This window comes from Pseudorasbora parva, chromosome 9 (genome assembly GCF_024679245.1).
Source record: "Pseudorasbora parva isolate DD20220531a chromosome 9, ASM2467924v1, whole genome shotgun sequence".
In the NCBI taxonomy this organism is placed as follows: Eukaryota; Metazoa; Chordata; class Actinopteri; order Cypriniformes; family Gobionidae; genus Pseudorasbora; species Pseudorasbora parva.
The window spans coordinates 17,921,061-17,937,966 of record NC_090180.1 but is presented as its reverse complement, the minus strand read 5'-3'; the positions used below and the strand labels follow the sequence as shown (position 1 = coordinate 17,937,966).

At 37.1% G+C, this 16,906-nt stretch overlaps 1 protein-coding gene across 2 annotated transcripts in view; it reads left to right on the top strand.

Annotated features, from left to right (window-relative positions):
• Window positions 1-1,285: 1,285 nt before the first annotated feature.
• The window catches only part of LOC137090293 (low-density lipoprotein receptor-related protein 8-like), a 120,037-nt gene continuing 104,416 nt past the window's right edge, over window positions 1,286-16,906 (top strand). Inside the window, exons 1-2 of one of the 2 annotated variants that reach the window (XM_067454211.1) lie at window positions 1,286-1,440; window positions 1,970-2,101. In XM_067454211.1, coding sequence (XP_067310312.1) covers window positions 1,374-1,440; window positions 1,970-2,101 — 199 coding nt within the window. In that variant the 5' untranslated portion in view covers window positions 1,286-1,373. The remainder of the gene's footprint in view (window positions 1,441-1,969; window positions 2,102-16,906) is intronic. The other variant, XM_067454210.1, reaches the window with a different exon arrangement.

Below are 16,906 nucleotides of genomic sequence, written 5' to 3'. Positions count from 1 at the left end.
GAAACTGTTCTTTTTGACATCTTTGACTGAAAACAGGCTGAACTTGAGGCCACGTACGGGTGATCTGCCGTAGCTCACACACATCTCCCTCTGATTCGACCATCATCTTCTGACTAAACGCGCGCTAATTTGATGCGGGTGATGCGTATCCACCTCTCGCGAAGCAGCCTCTCCAACGTTTCGCGAGACTTGCGAACAATTCATAACTTATTTTAAAATATATAATTAACTATCACCATTGACAGTAGCGGAGGAACGCCACCGAATGTAACGAAGTAAAAGTACAGTTTTTTCACAAGAAATGTACTTGAGTAAAAGTAAAAGTACCCATTTTTAAATATACTCTAAAAGTACAAGTTACCCAAAAAATGTACTCAAGTAAATGTAACGAAGTAAATGTAATTCGTTACTACCCACCTCTGTCTGTGGGCCACCCTGGCTTCATGAACTTTTTGTTTCCTCTGTTCCTTCCTTGTTTGCTCCTCCCGTGCCGCCCTGGTCTGTCCCTCCCGTTGTTCTGTCTTGTCAACGTCTCCCGGTTTCTCGTTATTTTCCTAATTGGTATGTTTTGAGTTTTTGTTTTTGATTATGTATTTTGCCCCCTCGTGGGTTTTGTTGTCTGTTTCTGTTTTGTTTTGTTAATTAATAAATTATTAATAAATTATTCTTCATTTTCTGCGCTTGAGTCCTCTTACTAGTTTTCCTTTGTTGAATGTAACAAAATCACTCACTGCTATTGACTGAACTTTTGCTTTAATTAAGGGTTAATCTATATTTAATTTTCTAATTTATGCAGTGAAGACTGTGAAGTGTTTCATAACTTTATTCAATCTCTGTTTATTTCCTACATGTTAGATTAAATATATTAAATATTAAAATATACGGTCTTTATGTTGTTTCTACATTTATTTGGGGATTATGTTAAATTATTACTGTATAAAAATTTTTCAAAAACTTTTGATTAGTTCATTGTTTTTTTAATTGATTGACAGCACAATTTTTTATTTTGAATACACAATTAAATAAATAAGTAAATATAAATAATATTTCAAATAAAAAGAAAATATCGATTTTGTGTATAAAATATATACTGGCAGGCTCAGTAAATACAATTGCGGAACTAAAAAGGGTTTTAAATGCTGATAAAAAAATTCTCAACAATATTGACAATACCATGATTATAGTATTGTTTTGACTCCAACTCATTCTCTAGTAAATGATAGCACGCTATTTAGTGGAGTAATTCATACTCGCTTACGTTTGATGTCGTCATTGGTTCAAATTGCCAGTGAATCCATTGGAGATCTAGTGAAGGAGCGACGCCATCCGGACACGCTTTTGTTTGTGGATGAACACTCCAACCCGTTTCGGAAATGTGGACAGAAATTGGGAAATTATTATTGTTTCATTTTTTACTTTCGGAATTATACTCAGCAAAAGGTTCGTTGCATTCTCTCTTTTTTGAACATGGAATTATCAGAAGCCAGACTGAGTGAATGATGCTGTGTTGGTTATTTCGTGGATGCGCGAAACACTTGATTCTACGCGGGCACATTTTAGCCTTGTGTTTCCACATTTCTGCCTGCAAACCCACACATAACACTTAATTACAAAGCTAGTTTGCAAACGTGAGTAAAACATTAAAGGTTAATGATGTGGTAGCATGGATTTATTGTCCCATCCCCATCAGCATCCTAACAGAAACATTTTTGTTGTTGTCTGAAATAGCACTGAAACAAAGATTTAGGGTGTTTTCTTCATATTCTTTGTCATGGCTTCATTGAAGTGCGCGTGTAGTAATACAATTGTTGTTCAAAGCACATTGTGTTGGGATTTGCTAGGTTCAGGCATGTGTTATTGTGTATAGTAGTAGATATATTGCGCTGTTTTCAAGTGATGGTTGCAGGTTATCTCGGACTGAATGGAAGAGCAAACGCACGACTGTAATTCTCTTCACTGTCGTTCTCAGGTACCGAAACTGGCACTGAGACGGAGTGCGAGGATGGACAGTTTCAGTGTAACAATAAGAGATGTATTCCCACCATATGGAGATGCGATGATGATGATGACTGCTCTGACAACAGCGATGAGGAGAACTGCCGTGAGTAGCGTTTACTCTCACACTGACACGTGTGTGAAAACAGCAGCCGTGCATAACGAAAGGTCAACAGACTAGACAAATGAGCCCTCACACCAGCATTAATTCTTTGTCTGAGTGACTTTCCTTTTCAAATATTTATAAAACTATAATCAAAGGTTTCAAAAGAAACTGTTGTTGTCACACTCTTCACTCTAGCTCTAATATCGATTCTTGTATAGAAACATGTATTACATACACAGAAAATGTGTGGGGTCAGTAAGATTCTTAATTTTTATTAAAGAAGTCTCTTATGTTCACTTAGGATGTACTTTTAATAAAATAAAAAAACAGTAAAAACAATAATATTGTGAAATATTATTACAATTTACAAGGATAGTTCACAAAAAAAAGAAGAAGAAAATTAGTCCATGATTTACTCACAAGTCTATGTGACATTCTTCTTTCAGACAAATAAAATCTGTTATATTAAAAAGGTCCTGACTCTACCAAGCTTTAGTGCATCCATCTATCATATAACTGCTCCACACAACTCTGGGGGGTTAAAGGCCTTCTGAAGCGAAGTGGCGTGTTTGTAAGAAAAATATCCATATTTAAAACTTTATAGACTAAAATAATTAACTTCCAGCAGTCAGTGGTACGCAAGTCAACTTATGGCGAAAGAGTAACCTTTGACACTTGAACCCTTAATGCATGACGTATTGACGAACGCAGAAGCGCAGAGAATAGAGCAAAACAAAACACCGGTCATGAATTAGAAGTCTAAAGCGAGAATTGTTAAAGAGAATTTGTGGATGATTCTGATATAAGAGAAGAGGGGCTTGAGTTTGTTGCCCAGCACTATACGCAAGAGGTTTCAAAACTGGCGAATATGATGCTTCTGTACATTGTGTCAAGGGTTACTCTTTCGCCGTAAGTCGACTTGTGTATGGCTGACCTAGTTATTTTAGTCTATAAAGTTTTAAATATGGATATTTTTCTTACACAAACGTGCCACTTCCCTTCAGAAGGTCTTTATTAACCCACCAGAGCCGTGTGGAGCAGTAATATGATGGATAGATTTAGCACTTTTATGGATTTCAAAAATGAACCAATAAGTCACTGCTATTATAAAGCTTGGAAGAGCCAGGAACTTTTTAATATAACTTCAGTTTTATTCGTCTGAAAGAAGAATGTCATATGCACCTAGGATTATTTGAGGGTGAGTAAATCATTGGCTAATTTCCATTTTTGGGTGAACTATCCCTTTAAAATTACTGTTTGAATATATTTTTAAATGTAATGTATGCCTGTGATTGAAAGGCTGAAATTTTCAGCATTACTGCTGTCTTCAGTGTCACAAGAAACATTTCTTATTATTATCAATGTTGGAAACAGTTGTGCTGCTTAATATTTTTGTGAAAACTGTAATATTTTAATGATGTTTTTGATTAATAGAAAGTTCTAAACAGCATTTATTTGAAGTAGAAAACCTTATAAATAAGGTTGACAAATCTTTGTAAATAAACATGTCTTTTAATGTCACTTTAGAATAATCTAAACAGGTAGTTCACCCAAAAATGAAAATTGTCGTCATTTTACTCACCCTCAAGTTGTTCCAACCTGTATGAATTTCTTTTTTCTGTTGAACACAAAAGACAAAATTTTAAAGAATGTTGGTAACCAGACAGTTGACCGTATGACTTCCATAGTATTTTTTGTTCATACTATTGTAGTCTTTGGGACCTCGGGCATATTATTCAAAATATCTTCTGTGTTCAGGTTTGGAACATAGACCGTAAAAAAAAATGGTTTGGAAGAATTTGGGGGTGAGTGCATGATGACAAATCTTCATTTTTGGGTGAAATATCCCTTTAACGCTTCCTTACTGAAAAAAAGTGTTAAAAAAATATCTTAACTGACCACAAACTTTTGAACGGAGTGTGTGTGACTACTTGCTGGAAAAATGAGTCGGAATGCGCACAGGCTAATTACAGTCAAAACTACAAGTGAAACATTATTTTGGTTGAATTTGAGGTTTTCACAAAAAGTAAGTTGATTATGCCCTCATCCAGCAATCCCAAATTGCAATAAACAACTACAATGCTCTTTATTTATTTCCTAAATATTTCTTCTTTTTTTTTTAATAATCCATTCCATGGCATGACTCTGAACCAATATAAAATATTGGAGTAATATTAAAATTTTCTGGCTCTTCCAAGCTTTGTAATGGTAATAAATACCCCAAAAGGGCTTCTGAATAAAGGCCTTTTGAAGCTAATAGATACATTTTTGTAAGAGAAATATCCATATTTACGATGTTATAAAGTAAAATATCTAGCTTCCGGCAGTTACACTTTCTTCATAATTGAATAAATTATGGGATGATTTTCATTTTTGGGTGAACAATCCCTTTAAGCGTATGTTTGGTTAACTGTTGGGGACATGTGAGTAACATTATATTAGATCCGTGTAGTAGGTATTATTTTATAGGCTGTTTGTCTCATTAATGTAATCAAACAATTGTGGTATCATGAAAAAAAAGAATATATATTTTTCCTACAGATACTTGCTTATCAAAAGATATTTGCTTTTGATTTGGTGTGTGGCAAGTTTCATGCTATTAGGGTGTGGTTACTAGGTGATTTAGTTTGATTTTATTTATTTTTCTTTCAAAATTGACTGTCATTTTTTGTCTGATTGCAATATAAACAAATATTTTTTGTTGTTGAAAATAACTAATTTGTTAGAATCTGCTCATTTTGGATTATTCTGTGTATAACAAATTGCCTTTTGCATGTTTGAATACCAGTCACTGTATTTCATATGTATTTCATTGATGCAGAGTGACTGTAACTGAAGTTCTGTCAGTTCCATCAAAGATGATTGTCAATTAGCATATAGCTCGGATTGGCAGTGTTGTTCTGTGCTTGGCAAGAACTCTCTGCTCATCCATGTAGCACAGCATGGATAAGACGAGGGAGAGCAGCAATAACCTCCCTCAGGTTAAACTGAACAGAACCAACATAATGTATTGCAGATATCATTATCAATATTTAAAGGTACAGTATGTAACATTTTTTTCAGTAAAATGTCCAAAAACCATTTGGCAGTGTTATATATATTGTTCAATCGAGTACTTACGAATCCCAAATGTTTCCAACTATTTGCAAGTCGTGAGGAAATTGCTATTTTAACCAATGAACCGGGACGTGTGAGGTGTTGCCTGTCAACTGCATCATATCTCCGTTACCCTCGGTTTCCTGGTTTTATTTGGCAGAAACGCTTTACTCTTACTGCAGTGTGCAACAAGCGTATAGCAGCCCCCGAGCGAACGCACAGAGTAACGTTATAACATAATTTTAAACACACTTTAATGTATCTAATATGATGAATAGATTTGTGGAAATGCCGCCGGCGACTGTGGTATAATAAAAGTCCTGCTACCCACGAGGCGTTCATCTTATTAAAGGGTAACTAAATCCTAAACCAACTTTTTTTTGTTAATGATCTGCAAGACTGGGGCTTTATTAATGCTGTTTATTGATTCGAGTAAATCTTTTGACATTTGGGTATAAAGTGTTTTAATTCTATAATATATGGTGTAAAAACGTCTTACTGCTGCCCTCTTAAGGTTGAACGGTGGCTACTGCAGTCGAATTTTCCTATTGGACGTTGTGGTGCTTTGTGACGTAGGATGGTACTTCCAACGGCTCACTATCCACGCCCCTGGCATGAGCCCGCCACGCCCTAAGAAAGGTTTTCCCTTGATCACATGATGAGAACGGCTTCAGTCCAGAGTGCTCATGTTACATGAAGTAGAAACATTATGAATAAAACTCTCATCACTTGCTTTCAACATCCTAATGAAGAAAATACAGATAAATAATGCAGTTGTAAATGTTAAGCTTTTCTTGTGATAGTCTGCCGCCCGTCATGTCTACAGATAATTTTTATACTTCAGATGCTTTCAGACAAACCTGACATGCAACTGGTTGCCGTGGTAATGAACAACAACACCTTAACGTGCTGGCGTATAGCGTAAACTTATTTATGGAAATCTGTTGTAATTGGCTATTAGGTTTGAACTTATGTCCTCTGCTTTTTTAGTGGCATTCAAACACGACAGCTAATGATAGTACTGAAGGAGCTTATATTTGTATGCTGTAATAGACATCCCATAGAGTCTGGGAATCAACGTCACTGCGCGTTGCATTCTGGGCAGTTGCCGCCATGTTTTAGGTCACGCTCATGAGCGTACAATGATAACAAATACGAATCACTAGAGAAAAAACGACTGTATTCGCGTTATTTAAGAACTGCTTGCACTCACTTGGAATGAATGTACTAATATTTGAATCTCTTGCATACATGAGCACTCAGTCGTAATGCCAGGACATTGCACATATTCATCTCATTTCATACAATCAGAAATCATACGGCCGTCTATCGCACCACACACAGGACTACACATTGATTTCTCTTTCGCAGTTTTTTTTAATATAGCCTAATGAAAAGGTCTGTATCTGATATTTAAAATAATATTGCTTGATCTCAGCCAGTGGGTCATTTGTTTAATCAACATATATCATATCGCAATTCCATAGCGTAACGTAGCCTAATCATAAGGGATAACATGAGAGTATGGCCTGTAATGCAGCTTTGAAATGATTCGAATTGTGAACGCAACTTTAGCCTAAGTTACAGTATTAACAGTTTTACTGGACTTAAAAGGTGCAAGTACAAGTCCTTCTACTGAGAGAAGCAATGAAGAATTTCCAGATGTGTTTACATTATTTATGGCGTAACGTTACGCATATGCGGTTCAGAAATCATAAATCTGTAATATATCGGTTATGAATAATAAATAAATAAACACAAATTATAAAGACACATTTTGGATAAGCTGTTTATTTTCATTGAAGTTTACTTTCACCTTCACCTGTTGTTTCCAAGCTGGTAAACTGACAAATTGCACGTCATTTGAGGGTTTTTAACCCCACGCAGTTCACGAGAGCGGCTAATAGCAGTTCATAACACAGCAAGCGTACACAATTAGAATGTGTTTTTAACTATCTAACACAAGTTTTTACGTCTACCTTCACTACTACACATTCGCTATGTAGTGTCTGTGTCCTAAAGTCCATGAATGAGATCCAATGTGCTGTTTCCAGGAGGGAAAGCTAAACAATCACACTCCATTTGCGATTAGGTTTCCACTCCGGTCGTGAGTGCGATTATGACAGTTAATGACACAACACGCGTTCACCATTATAACTGTTTTTAGCTGAATTAGTTCTACTTTTAGAACTAAAGGCGTCAATTTCCTATACAACACAGTACCGACAGCGGCCTCCGTGACCTAAAGTCCCAAAATGCATTGCGTTGCTTACGTCAGCTAATGCGAGCTTGACTAACATGACCAACTAGAACTGATGCTATGCTTGATAGTAATTAAAAGAGTACCTGAAGAGTACTCAAGATTCAAACTTATGGCATTTGATTTAACAAAAACTGGTATTTATCCAGCAAGGAATTCCATGCGTCATTCTTTCATTAGATGATTAATTGCAGTACAAGAACACTCAATGCATGTGTTCTATTCAGTAACTTTCTTGTCTATTTTTAAGGTTTTTGTCATGTCACGATTGCCTCATCACATCTGGTTATTTCGAGAGGCTCTGAAAACAGGTCAAAAGGAGTGTTGGCTTGTTTTCTTAAGCAATTTATGTGTCACCGCATCATGCGCCCGTTGAGTTTACTGTTTTGACTGCTCCTTCAAATTGCTCTCAACAAAGGGCAGTCATGCAGTCTGAAGTTATTGCATCCAAGCAATGCAACACTTCCATGTGGGATCCTGTCTGTCATAACAGGACATGTTTTTTCCCCCCTCCACTTGTCTTTGTTCTAGGGCTGCACGTTTTCAAGTTTTTCATTAATCGTTAACCGAGGCCCATAGCGGTTAATACTCGGTTAACCATAGTGTGCGTCAGGGTTATTATTTTTAGTTTATTAATTTGACGACCGCCATCTCCGTAGTAAATGTGCCTATAGAGAGAAATGCACATCACGGATTACATAATCAGAGAGTAGCCTATTTCAAGCTTTCTTTAGATCTATTTCATGTCTGTGAGGCCTACGCTGAGTTTCGTTAAATTAGGATGAGATGCGCTCCAGTTCATGAGCAATACAAGTGGCCGCGAGGGCGCCTGCATGATTAGGGCATGTAGTAAAATATGCAGCCGAGAATGATTCACACAGCGTTTGACTTGAGCGGCTGAGCCTCTCCTGGCAGAGTTCAAGCATCTGTGGACTCGTTCCTTCAGCTCTGGCCATCTTGCTTTCAGTCCCTGATTAGTTTTTTTTGTTTTCTTCATTACAGTTAAAGTAACCTCTGCTTTTCTCTAGTCCCTCCCAAGTTTCTCACTTCAAACTTTCTTTCTTCTGCTCCGTTATGCACAGCGTGCGCGGCTCCTGCTCTGCTTCTGCCCTAATGCGACTTATAGTCCAGTGCGACTTATGTTATTTTCCTCTTTATGACGCATTTTTTGACTGATGCGATTTATACTCCGGAGCGACGTATAGCCTGAAAAATGCGGTAAACACTGCATTGCAATACTTGCATTTTGCCCCATCACTCTCAATTTTAAAGTGCTCCCACGCTGTACTTTTCTTTGCCCGCTTCATGTTAGAAACTAAGCTGGTCATGACTTCTTCTTGTGGATATTACAAATGTCTGGGAGCGCTCTGGCAGTCTCTAGTGGTGCAAAAATATATTACAACTAAATTCAAAGCACTTAACCGAGCAAAATGTTTCACTCGGTTACGCAATTTTTAGCGGTTAATCGGTTAACCATAGACACCCCTACTTTGTTCTTTAAAGGGATAGTTCACTCAAAAATGAAATTTCTGTCATCATTTACTCTCCCTCAAGTTGTTCCAAACCTGTATGAATTTCTTTCTTCTGCTGAACACAAAGGAAGATATTTGGATGAATGTATGTGTCCAAGAAGATCTTGGCCCCCATTGACTACCATAGCATTTCCCCCCCTACTATGGTAGTCAATGGGGCCCAAAATCTGCTTATATACAAACATTCTTGCAAATATCTTCCTTTGTGTTCAGCAGAAGAAAGAAATTCATACAGGTTTGGAACAACTTGATGGTGAGTAAATTATGGCAGTTTTTGGGTGAACTAGCCCTTTAACCTGTGTCACAATGTTAGGTAAATCAAAAGGTATTTTTTTGTTTGTACAACCAAACAGTTTAATTTATGTAGATAAAAATAAAAATATGTATTTACAATTATCTATTTTATAGAACAGAATGAAAATAAGGTCATTTATAAGCTTGCTTGATTTTCTACTGTTACAACTAGATACATAGATTCTTGATCCTGATCTATTATTCCACACCTTGTCTCAACAACTATTGGCACAGACACAGCTGACCTCCGCCCTAACGGATTCCCCTGATGCGCCTCTGTCCCATCCCCCCCGTTTCCCTTTCATCCTCCCCCTACACCACCATCCCAACCCCCATGTCAAATCCAACAGATTCATCCGCACTCTGTCTATATATCCGCCTCTAATGCATGACAAGGCCACGCGTATGCATAGAATCGTGTGATGTGTTCCTGATTGAAATGATTCGTGACTTGCCCCCTCCATAGTGCGGTTTGGTAAATGTAGCCATTTGATAATGTGTCCCGAAGATGAATCATATCTGTCAGACTTATTGAGTGATGAACTGTCTTTCTGCAGTATGAAATTATTAATAATCTGATACCTAAGAGCACATTCCACAGTCAACTGTTGAAGGTATTATAACAAAGTGGAAGCAATTGGGAAAAACAGTAACTCAACCACAAATTGTTAGGCCATGTAAAATCACTGAGCGGAGTCAGCGCATGCTGAGGTGCACAGTATGCAGAAGTCAATAACTATAGACCTACAAACTTTGTGTGGCCTTCAGATTAGCTCACAAACAGTGTGTAGAGAGCTTCATGGTATGGGTTTCCATGGCCAAGCAGCTGCATCCAAGCCTTACATCACAAAGTTCAATGCAAAGCGTCAGATGCAGTGGTGTAAAGCTCACTGCTACTGGACTCTAGAGCAGTGGAGATGTGTTCTCCGGAGTGATGAAGCGCACTTCTCTGTCTGGAAATCCATTGGACAAGTCTGGGTTGGGGGTTGCCAGGAGAACAAGTGTAATGTTTGGTGGGGATTATGGTGTGGGGTTGTTTTTCATTGGTTGAGCTTGGACCCTTAGTTACAGTGAAAGGAACTCTTAATGCTTCAGCATAGAATACATTTTGGACAACTTCATGCTCCTAACTTTGTGGGAACAGTTTGGGGATGAGCCCTTCCTGTTCCAACATGTGCACCAGTGCACAAAAGATGTATGTGAGTTTGGTGTGGAGGAACTTGTCTGCACTGTACGGTAGCAATTTCTGCAGTAATCTACTTGCTTGGATACAACTGCCGATACAACTGGACACATGGACATTTTATCCTGATCTAAATTTGAAAATTCACCTAAATTCACATAGTTCCACTAAAAATGGGCACAGAAACAAAAAGAGTTGAGCTCTGCCAATACTGTTGATCTGATATATATATATATATATATATATATATATATATATATATATATATATATATATATATATATATATATATATATATTTATTATTATTATTATTATTTAATTCCTCCTTTAAAAGAGTAATTAATATCCGAGGGGCGGCCAGAATTATTCATAAAACAATACAGTTTCAGACCATACGTGTTGCGTGTGTGGAAATGAGCATTCTCTTTTTGTCAAGAGCGAAGTGTTTAAATGTATAACACTGTGCCCATTTTGAGAGGTGATTTTGTATAACAACAGAGGAGGTTGTTTCGTCTCAGAGGCAGGCAATCATAATGTGACTGTTCATATTTCTGTTTCATGCTGCATCAGAAAAACAGCATTCTGAATGTGATATTTAACAACACTGATTGGCTGTTTCAAACAGGTACACATGAAGGATAAACAAAGAAGTTGAATTATACACTGTAACAAAAAGCATATGGAAGGTGATAGTGAAATACAGCCCTTTTACTATCACCATAGCACCGCAACCCCACACAGCCTCTACACAGCTGTAGGCCCCATCTGTGGGCACCTCAAGAGGCTTTCCCCTCCATCTCCCAAAGAAAAAAAAAAACCTTTTGTATTTGGCTTGAGTGCAGACTCCCACTCATGGTGTAAAACCACTTGTGTAGGACCCAGCAGAATAAAAGAGCAAAACCAGAAGAGAGTAAGATTTAAGATTTTATGTTTTGAAGAGAATGAAAGGGAATAAGAAAACAGGAGTAATTCAAAACAGAGCATACCGAGAAATAAGCTGCCATACTGAACAGTGATCTTTACACCTAGACTCTATGCAAGAGAATGTTATTGAAAAGAAAGCGTCTCTGGAGGATTTCTGTAGAAGATTGTGAAGAGCAAAGATCCTGATAATGATAAAAGGCTCATGGGAATCTGCATTCCTATTATAGAGTTTAGGAGACGTTCAGCAAAATTTTCAGACCATTACCAACCCTTTCGCCTTCAGAGCTTTGCATATACCAGCTAAGACTTTGTAGCATTTAATGTTTTTTTGCTTGAAGATGCCATTTAATTATAGTGAATGTTTCTTGCAAGGTTTCTCAAACTTTCAACAGTTATATCATTTAATTTACATATCCAATTCCACCCTCATGCTGCCCTTTTGAGTTAATGAAATCACAATTTACATTTTCTTAATGCATGTTCCTGGTTTATTGTGCACAACGTGCTGCACATTATTTAAAAGTCCACTATTAGGACCCTTAAGATGTTTAACACCGTGGCATTATTTTTTTGGACAAATAACTTTTTACCCTCAAATTCATTACTGTAATGCAAAATCTCATTCTTTTTGCTAAATTGCTTTAATGAGACTCAGTACAGTAAAAATAGGCTAGATTCAATATACAGTAATGAAATTTTGAAGAGAAATTGTTTAAAATTGTCATGAAAATATAATCACAATGCAAAACATTGAGTCCTAATTACAGAATATTTTACATTTTTCCATTAAGGGCAATGCCTTCATTTGCAAACTTGTTTTTACGCTTTCACCCAAAATTAAAATTCGGGCGTTTATTCATTTTCATGCTGTTCCAAAATTGTATGACTTTCTTATATGGAATACAAAAGAAGATATTTTAAGAAATTTGTTTTATACAATGTCAATGGTCACTAAAATCAGGGCCCTATACTAAAATGGTTAAAATTCTTCAAAATATCTTCTTTTGTGTTTTGCAGAAGAGAGATTTTTGGGTGAACTATCCCTTTAAATGTCCATAAATGGTCTTAGTAGACGGATTGTGAACTTTAGTTTCAAAGTATTGTCTTCTAAATGAGAAGGGATAATCCATGGTATGTCTTTTACCCAAGTTTGAGAGACATGAGTGTTAGGCCTCTGTGGGGTTAGTGTTTTGATCTAACCAAGTCTCCTTATCCCTTCAGAAGATTATCAGTCTGAGAGGTGTCTTCCCCTCCTGTGTCATCTGGGTTCATGAGCCAGCACCCCGATGTGGCTATTAGGAACTCAGTGGTTCAAATCCACCCATTATCTGTGATTAGTCAGGGTGATGCTGCAGGAAGATTAGCGGATGCTGAGCAGGAGAGCTTAACGTTGACATCAAGAAATAGCACGGAATCAGCTCATACCAATTTACCCAATGCATACAAACCAGGCTCATTGAAAAAACGTGCCTGTGGCGACATTTCTGCACAATGATATTATGCTGCCTCTTGCATGTTTCGTGACACATTTATGAAATGTCCAGTGAGTACTGCTAAAACCCTGCTCGGTTTGATCCGAAACAGATGAAAATGAATCTGGCAATTGTTTTTGCATGTACGGCAGCTTAGGAATGAAATGTTCTGTGACTAACACTGAAAGTTTAATGCGCTATCACGTTTGAAAATAACACCTACACTAAACCCCAAAAGAGACCTGCTAGTGTTAACAAAAGCAAATGGGAGATTAAAACACATTTGCTGAAGCAACCATGACATTTTAGCGTGTTTTTTTTTAACCTCGGCATCACAAGTGCAATTCTATGCCAGGTGAGATACTGAGCAGTTTGCGGCATTAGAAAAGACGTACATATAGAGCTGGTTATGTGATGCAAACGTCAAAATGTATTAGTTTACTATGGTAAAAGTGTTTTGAGGTCATAACGTATAGTATTGTGAAATATATCTTTAGTCATTGATAATATACCCCTGCAATCATAATTTTGTGAAAAGAAATAAAAGTTGTTCATTTCAACGGGAAACTCCAGTGGTTGTGTGTACGTCTTTGGAGTTTTGCAAAAATGTAAGTGTAGGCACCTTCTTCCGATAACTGTATGTTCTTGAAAAAAAAAAAGTTAATAGAGAGATGCATGTGTTGGCATTTTTATAGTCAAATAGTCTGTAAAATACTTCAAGTAACACTTAATAAGCGGCACAACTAGATGAAGTTTCTTGGTGTGGTAGCGGCGAGATATTGTTCAAAGTTCACCTTAAAACAGGCAATCATGCTTTATCTGGCTCATTACCCTGCCCTTGTGATAATGCTCGCCTGTCATGTTCACAAAGATTCCACAAATCTGGGTCAGACTATTTGAAATGGACAGAATAATTGCAGTCAACAGCTCACTCCACTCACATATCATCAGTTTTGGTCACGTCAAAATAAATGGAAATGATCTTGAAATGATGATCTGTGAGTGAGCTGGCTTTTAGAGCATTCCATTCAGCCCTGTTAAATGAAAGCTACACCTTTGTGCCTGTGAACATGATGGTGTTTACAGAGGAGTTATTGACTAATGGGCCAAAAATAAGGGGCTATTAAAAACAACAGATAAATAGCAATCAAAACACTGTCAGAAAAAAAGGTACATTTCTGTCACTGGGGCGGGACCCTAAGGTAAAAAACCGAAAAGGCACTAATATGTACCTTTAAGGCACTACAATGTACTTTTAAGGTACTAATACACACTCTTGAAGTACTGATATGTACCTTTTAAGGTACCAATTTGAGGTTAGTAAGGTACAAAGATGTACCTTTTCACTTTTGTACCTTAGGGTACTGCCCCAGTGACAGCACTGTACCTATTTTTCTGAGAGTGTATAAACATGTTTAACCCCTTAAGTGTCACCCCCCTTTTTGAAAATATACATGAAAATTCACTATCCAAACTTAAATGGTTGCAATTCAAGAATGCTTTGGAATATAGACATAAGTTTGGTCTCATTTTAAAGAAGACAGTCAGCAGATTATTGCTCAAGTGAAATCACTTCAAAAAATTTAAGTTTAATAAAGTTATGGAAGTTTAAATGTACTGTAAATCAAATATACTGTACTAGATATTTAATATTTAATATAAAATATATATGTTACAAAATAATGTGGACTCTAAAATTACTATCAAATCAAAGCCATATGTCTAATGAATTTGTGTTCCAAATTTGAAGTTGATATCACAAAAATTGAAGTTCCCATAAGATTTTGTTTAGGCGTTGTACCACAAATAGCCACCGGGTGTCATTGAAATTCCATTGATTTTTTTAAATGCAATTTCCTTTGTCAAATGTATATATTTTTGTGTAAATATCACAAAACAGTTTTCAGATATAGAACCGTGAGACTAAGACCTTTCCGACGATATGCGTTTTGTCAAGATTAGAAAAGGTTTTTATTATAAATTAAATAAATATGTTAAATAAATATGAAACATGACAACGCCACTTGGGGAGGAGCCCGCTAGAATAATTTAGAGCACCGTTTCCATGGTAACGCAAGGTCCAATTTCAAATCAGTTTGCACAGGATGAATCTTGAGTTCGTAAGCTTTCGAATGATATATAGTTTGTCAACATTAGATCAGGACAAATATAGGATATATTGCTTTAAACATGCTGTGGCAAATGGGCCCACCGGTGGGCCAGTGACACTTAAGGGGTTAAATAATCAGTATGTATGTATGTGTGTATATATATACAGTGCTTTGACGACATTGATCTTTTTGCTCACCAGCCACTGTGGCTAGAACTACCATAGATATTTTTAATATTATCTCATAGCAAAAAAACCTCATGTTGCAAAAAAACGCCTCTACAGCAGGTCTAATTGAGTAGCCCCGCCCACTGACTCATGGAGCTATTCGGATCACGCTAGCCAGCAGCAATAAACATGCCAAAGAAGATGGCTAGATATTGCGCTATTCCGGGTTGTGGAAGAACACAGTCACTGCATATGCTTCCTTGGTTGAACTTTATTTTTTAATGAAGTTCCAGCTCACGTGGGGAAGACATTATACATTTCATTTCAAAACAATCCCTCCCTCATGTGAACTGACAAGGGGCATAGATATGACAGGGGAGCTGAAGCTCACTAAATATGTAAATCTTCTCCAATCCTAACCGAGGGCATTTACTTTCAAGTCTCCAGTGCGTCACTCCCATCAAAACCCAGCGTTCAGGAGAGAGCCTCAAAACCAGTGTAGAAAATAGCCTATTACTTATTAGTTATGATGTATTTGAATTTAAAAACCACAAAAAAATGTCATTAGTTTACCTCAGACAACAGTATAATTAAAAAAGAATAGAAAAGTTCATGACACCTTTACGTGTTTTCCGTGAATACTCACAAGACCAATATTTTGGCATTATTTTGTGTGTATTTGACTGTTTAAGCGAAATAAGCAGTAAAAACGAACTCAATTTCACGAGTTTACACTTACAAATAATTCAGATAGAATAAATGGTATGCGTATTTGGCGTGCTGTCCGAGGAGAGGGCTCCGAGCTCGGTATTTGGCCCGAACCCAGAGTACTCCCCCCGTATTTCTGGTTAGGAAAGTTAACCAGGTGCGTGTGAGGTAGAAGGGGTGGTGGAGGGATGCTGCAAACTTTGTCAAGAAATGTTGGTGAGTTGACTGGGTATTTATGTGATCCTCCAGTTGAGCTGATTGGTAGACATGTTGATTACTGATTGTTGACAGCTGGTTGGAATGACATCATGATTAGGTAGATCATTTGAACGTGCTTCTCCCGAACTTAGTTTTTTAAGAAACATCATTTAGTGGTGACAGGTGGCTTTATCTGAGCACACTTCATCTGCGGGAATGAGTAAAATTATGTGCAATATGCAATTTAAGCCCTGAAATTCAAGCCCTGTATTCAATATTCATCCAGAGCAAATGAAAGGAGTGAGTGAGATCAGGGGGGTTTGTGTTCATCTATTCTGCAGAAAAAGCATTTCAGATATTTCAGTATCGATATGTATCGAATCGAACAATATATATTTTTGACAACACTACATTAGTTTATGTAGCCATGGTCAAGGCGATCTGCTGAATCTGCTGTATGATTTATAATAGTTAATTGTTAACTTTTAATCTTTAAAGATGTTCCTTGTCAGACTGTACAAAGAAGATTGGTTACCATGTCACACTGTAGAACCTCAGTTGTCATTAATGTCAGACTGTATGGCAATCAAGACACGTTAAAACATATGCACGCAAGAAGACTTGTCTGGAGTCTGGACATCATCACTCCATGATACATTTGATGACTGTGAGCTAGCATTAATTTTGATCATGGCTTATCTTAAAAAAAGAAAAAAACGAAGACGATGTCTGTGGAGCAAGAGGTGGTTGCTGTTCATGCACTAATTGTGTCATGTTCAGCGCTCCTTTATTGGTTTTTGGTTTGACGGTCATTGTAAGAGAAGCCCTTTGGGGCACCAGATTGTGCCCCAAAACTTC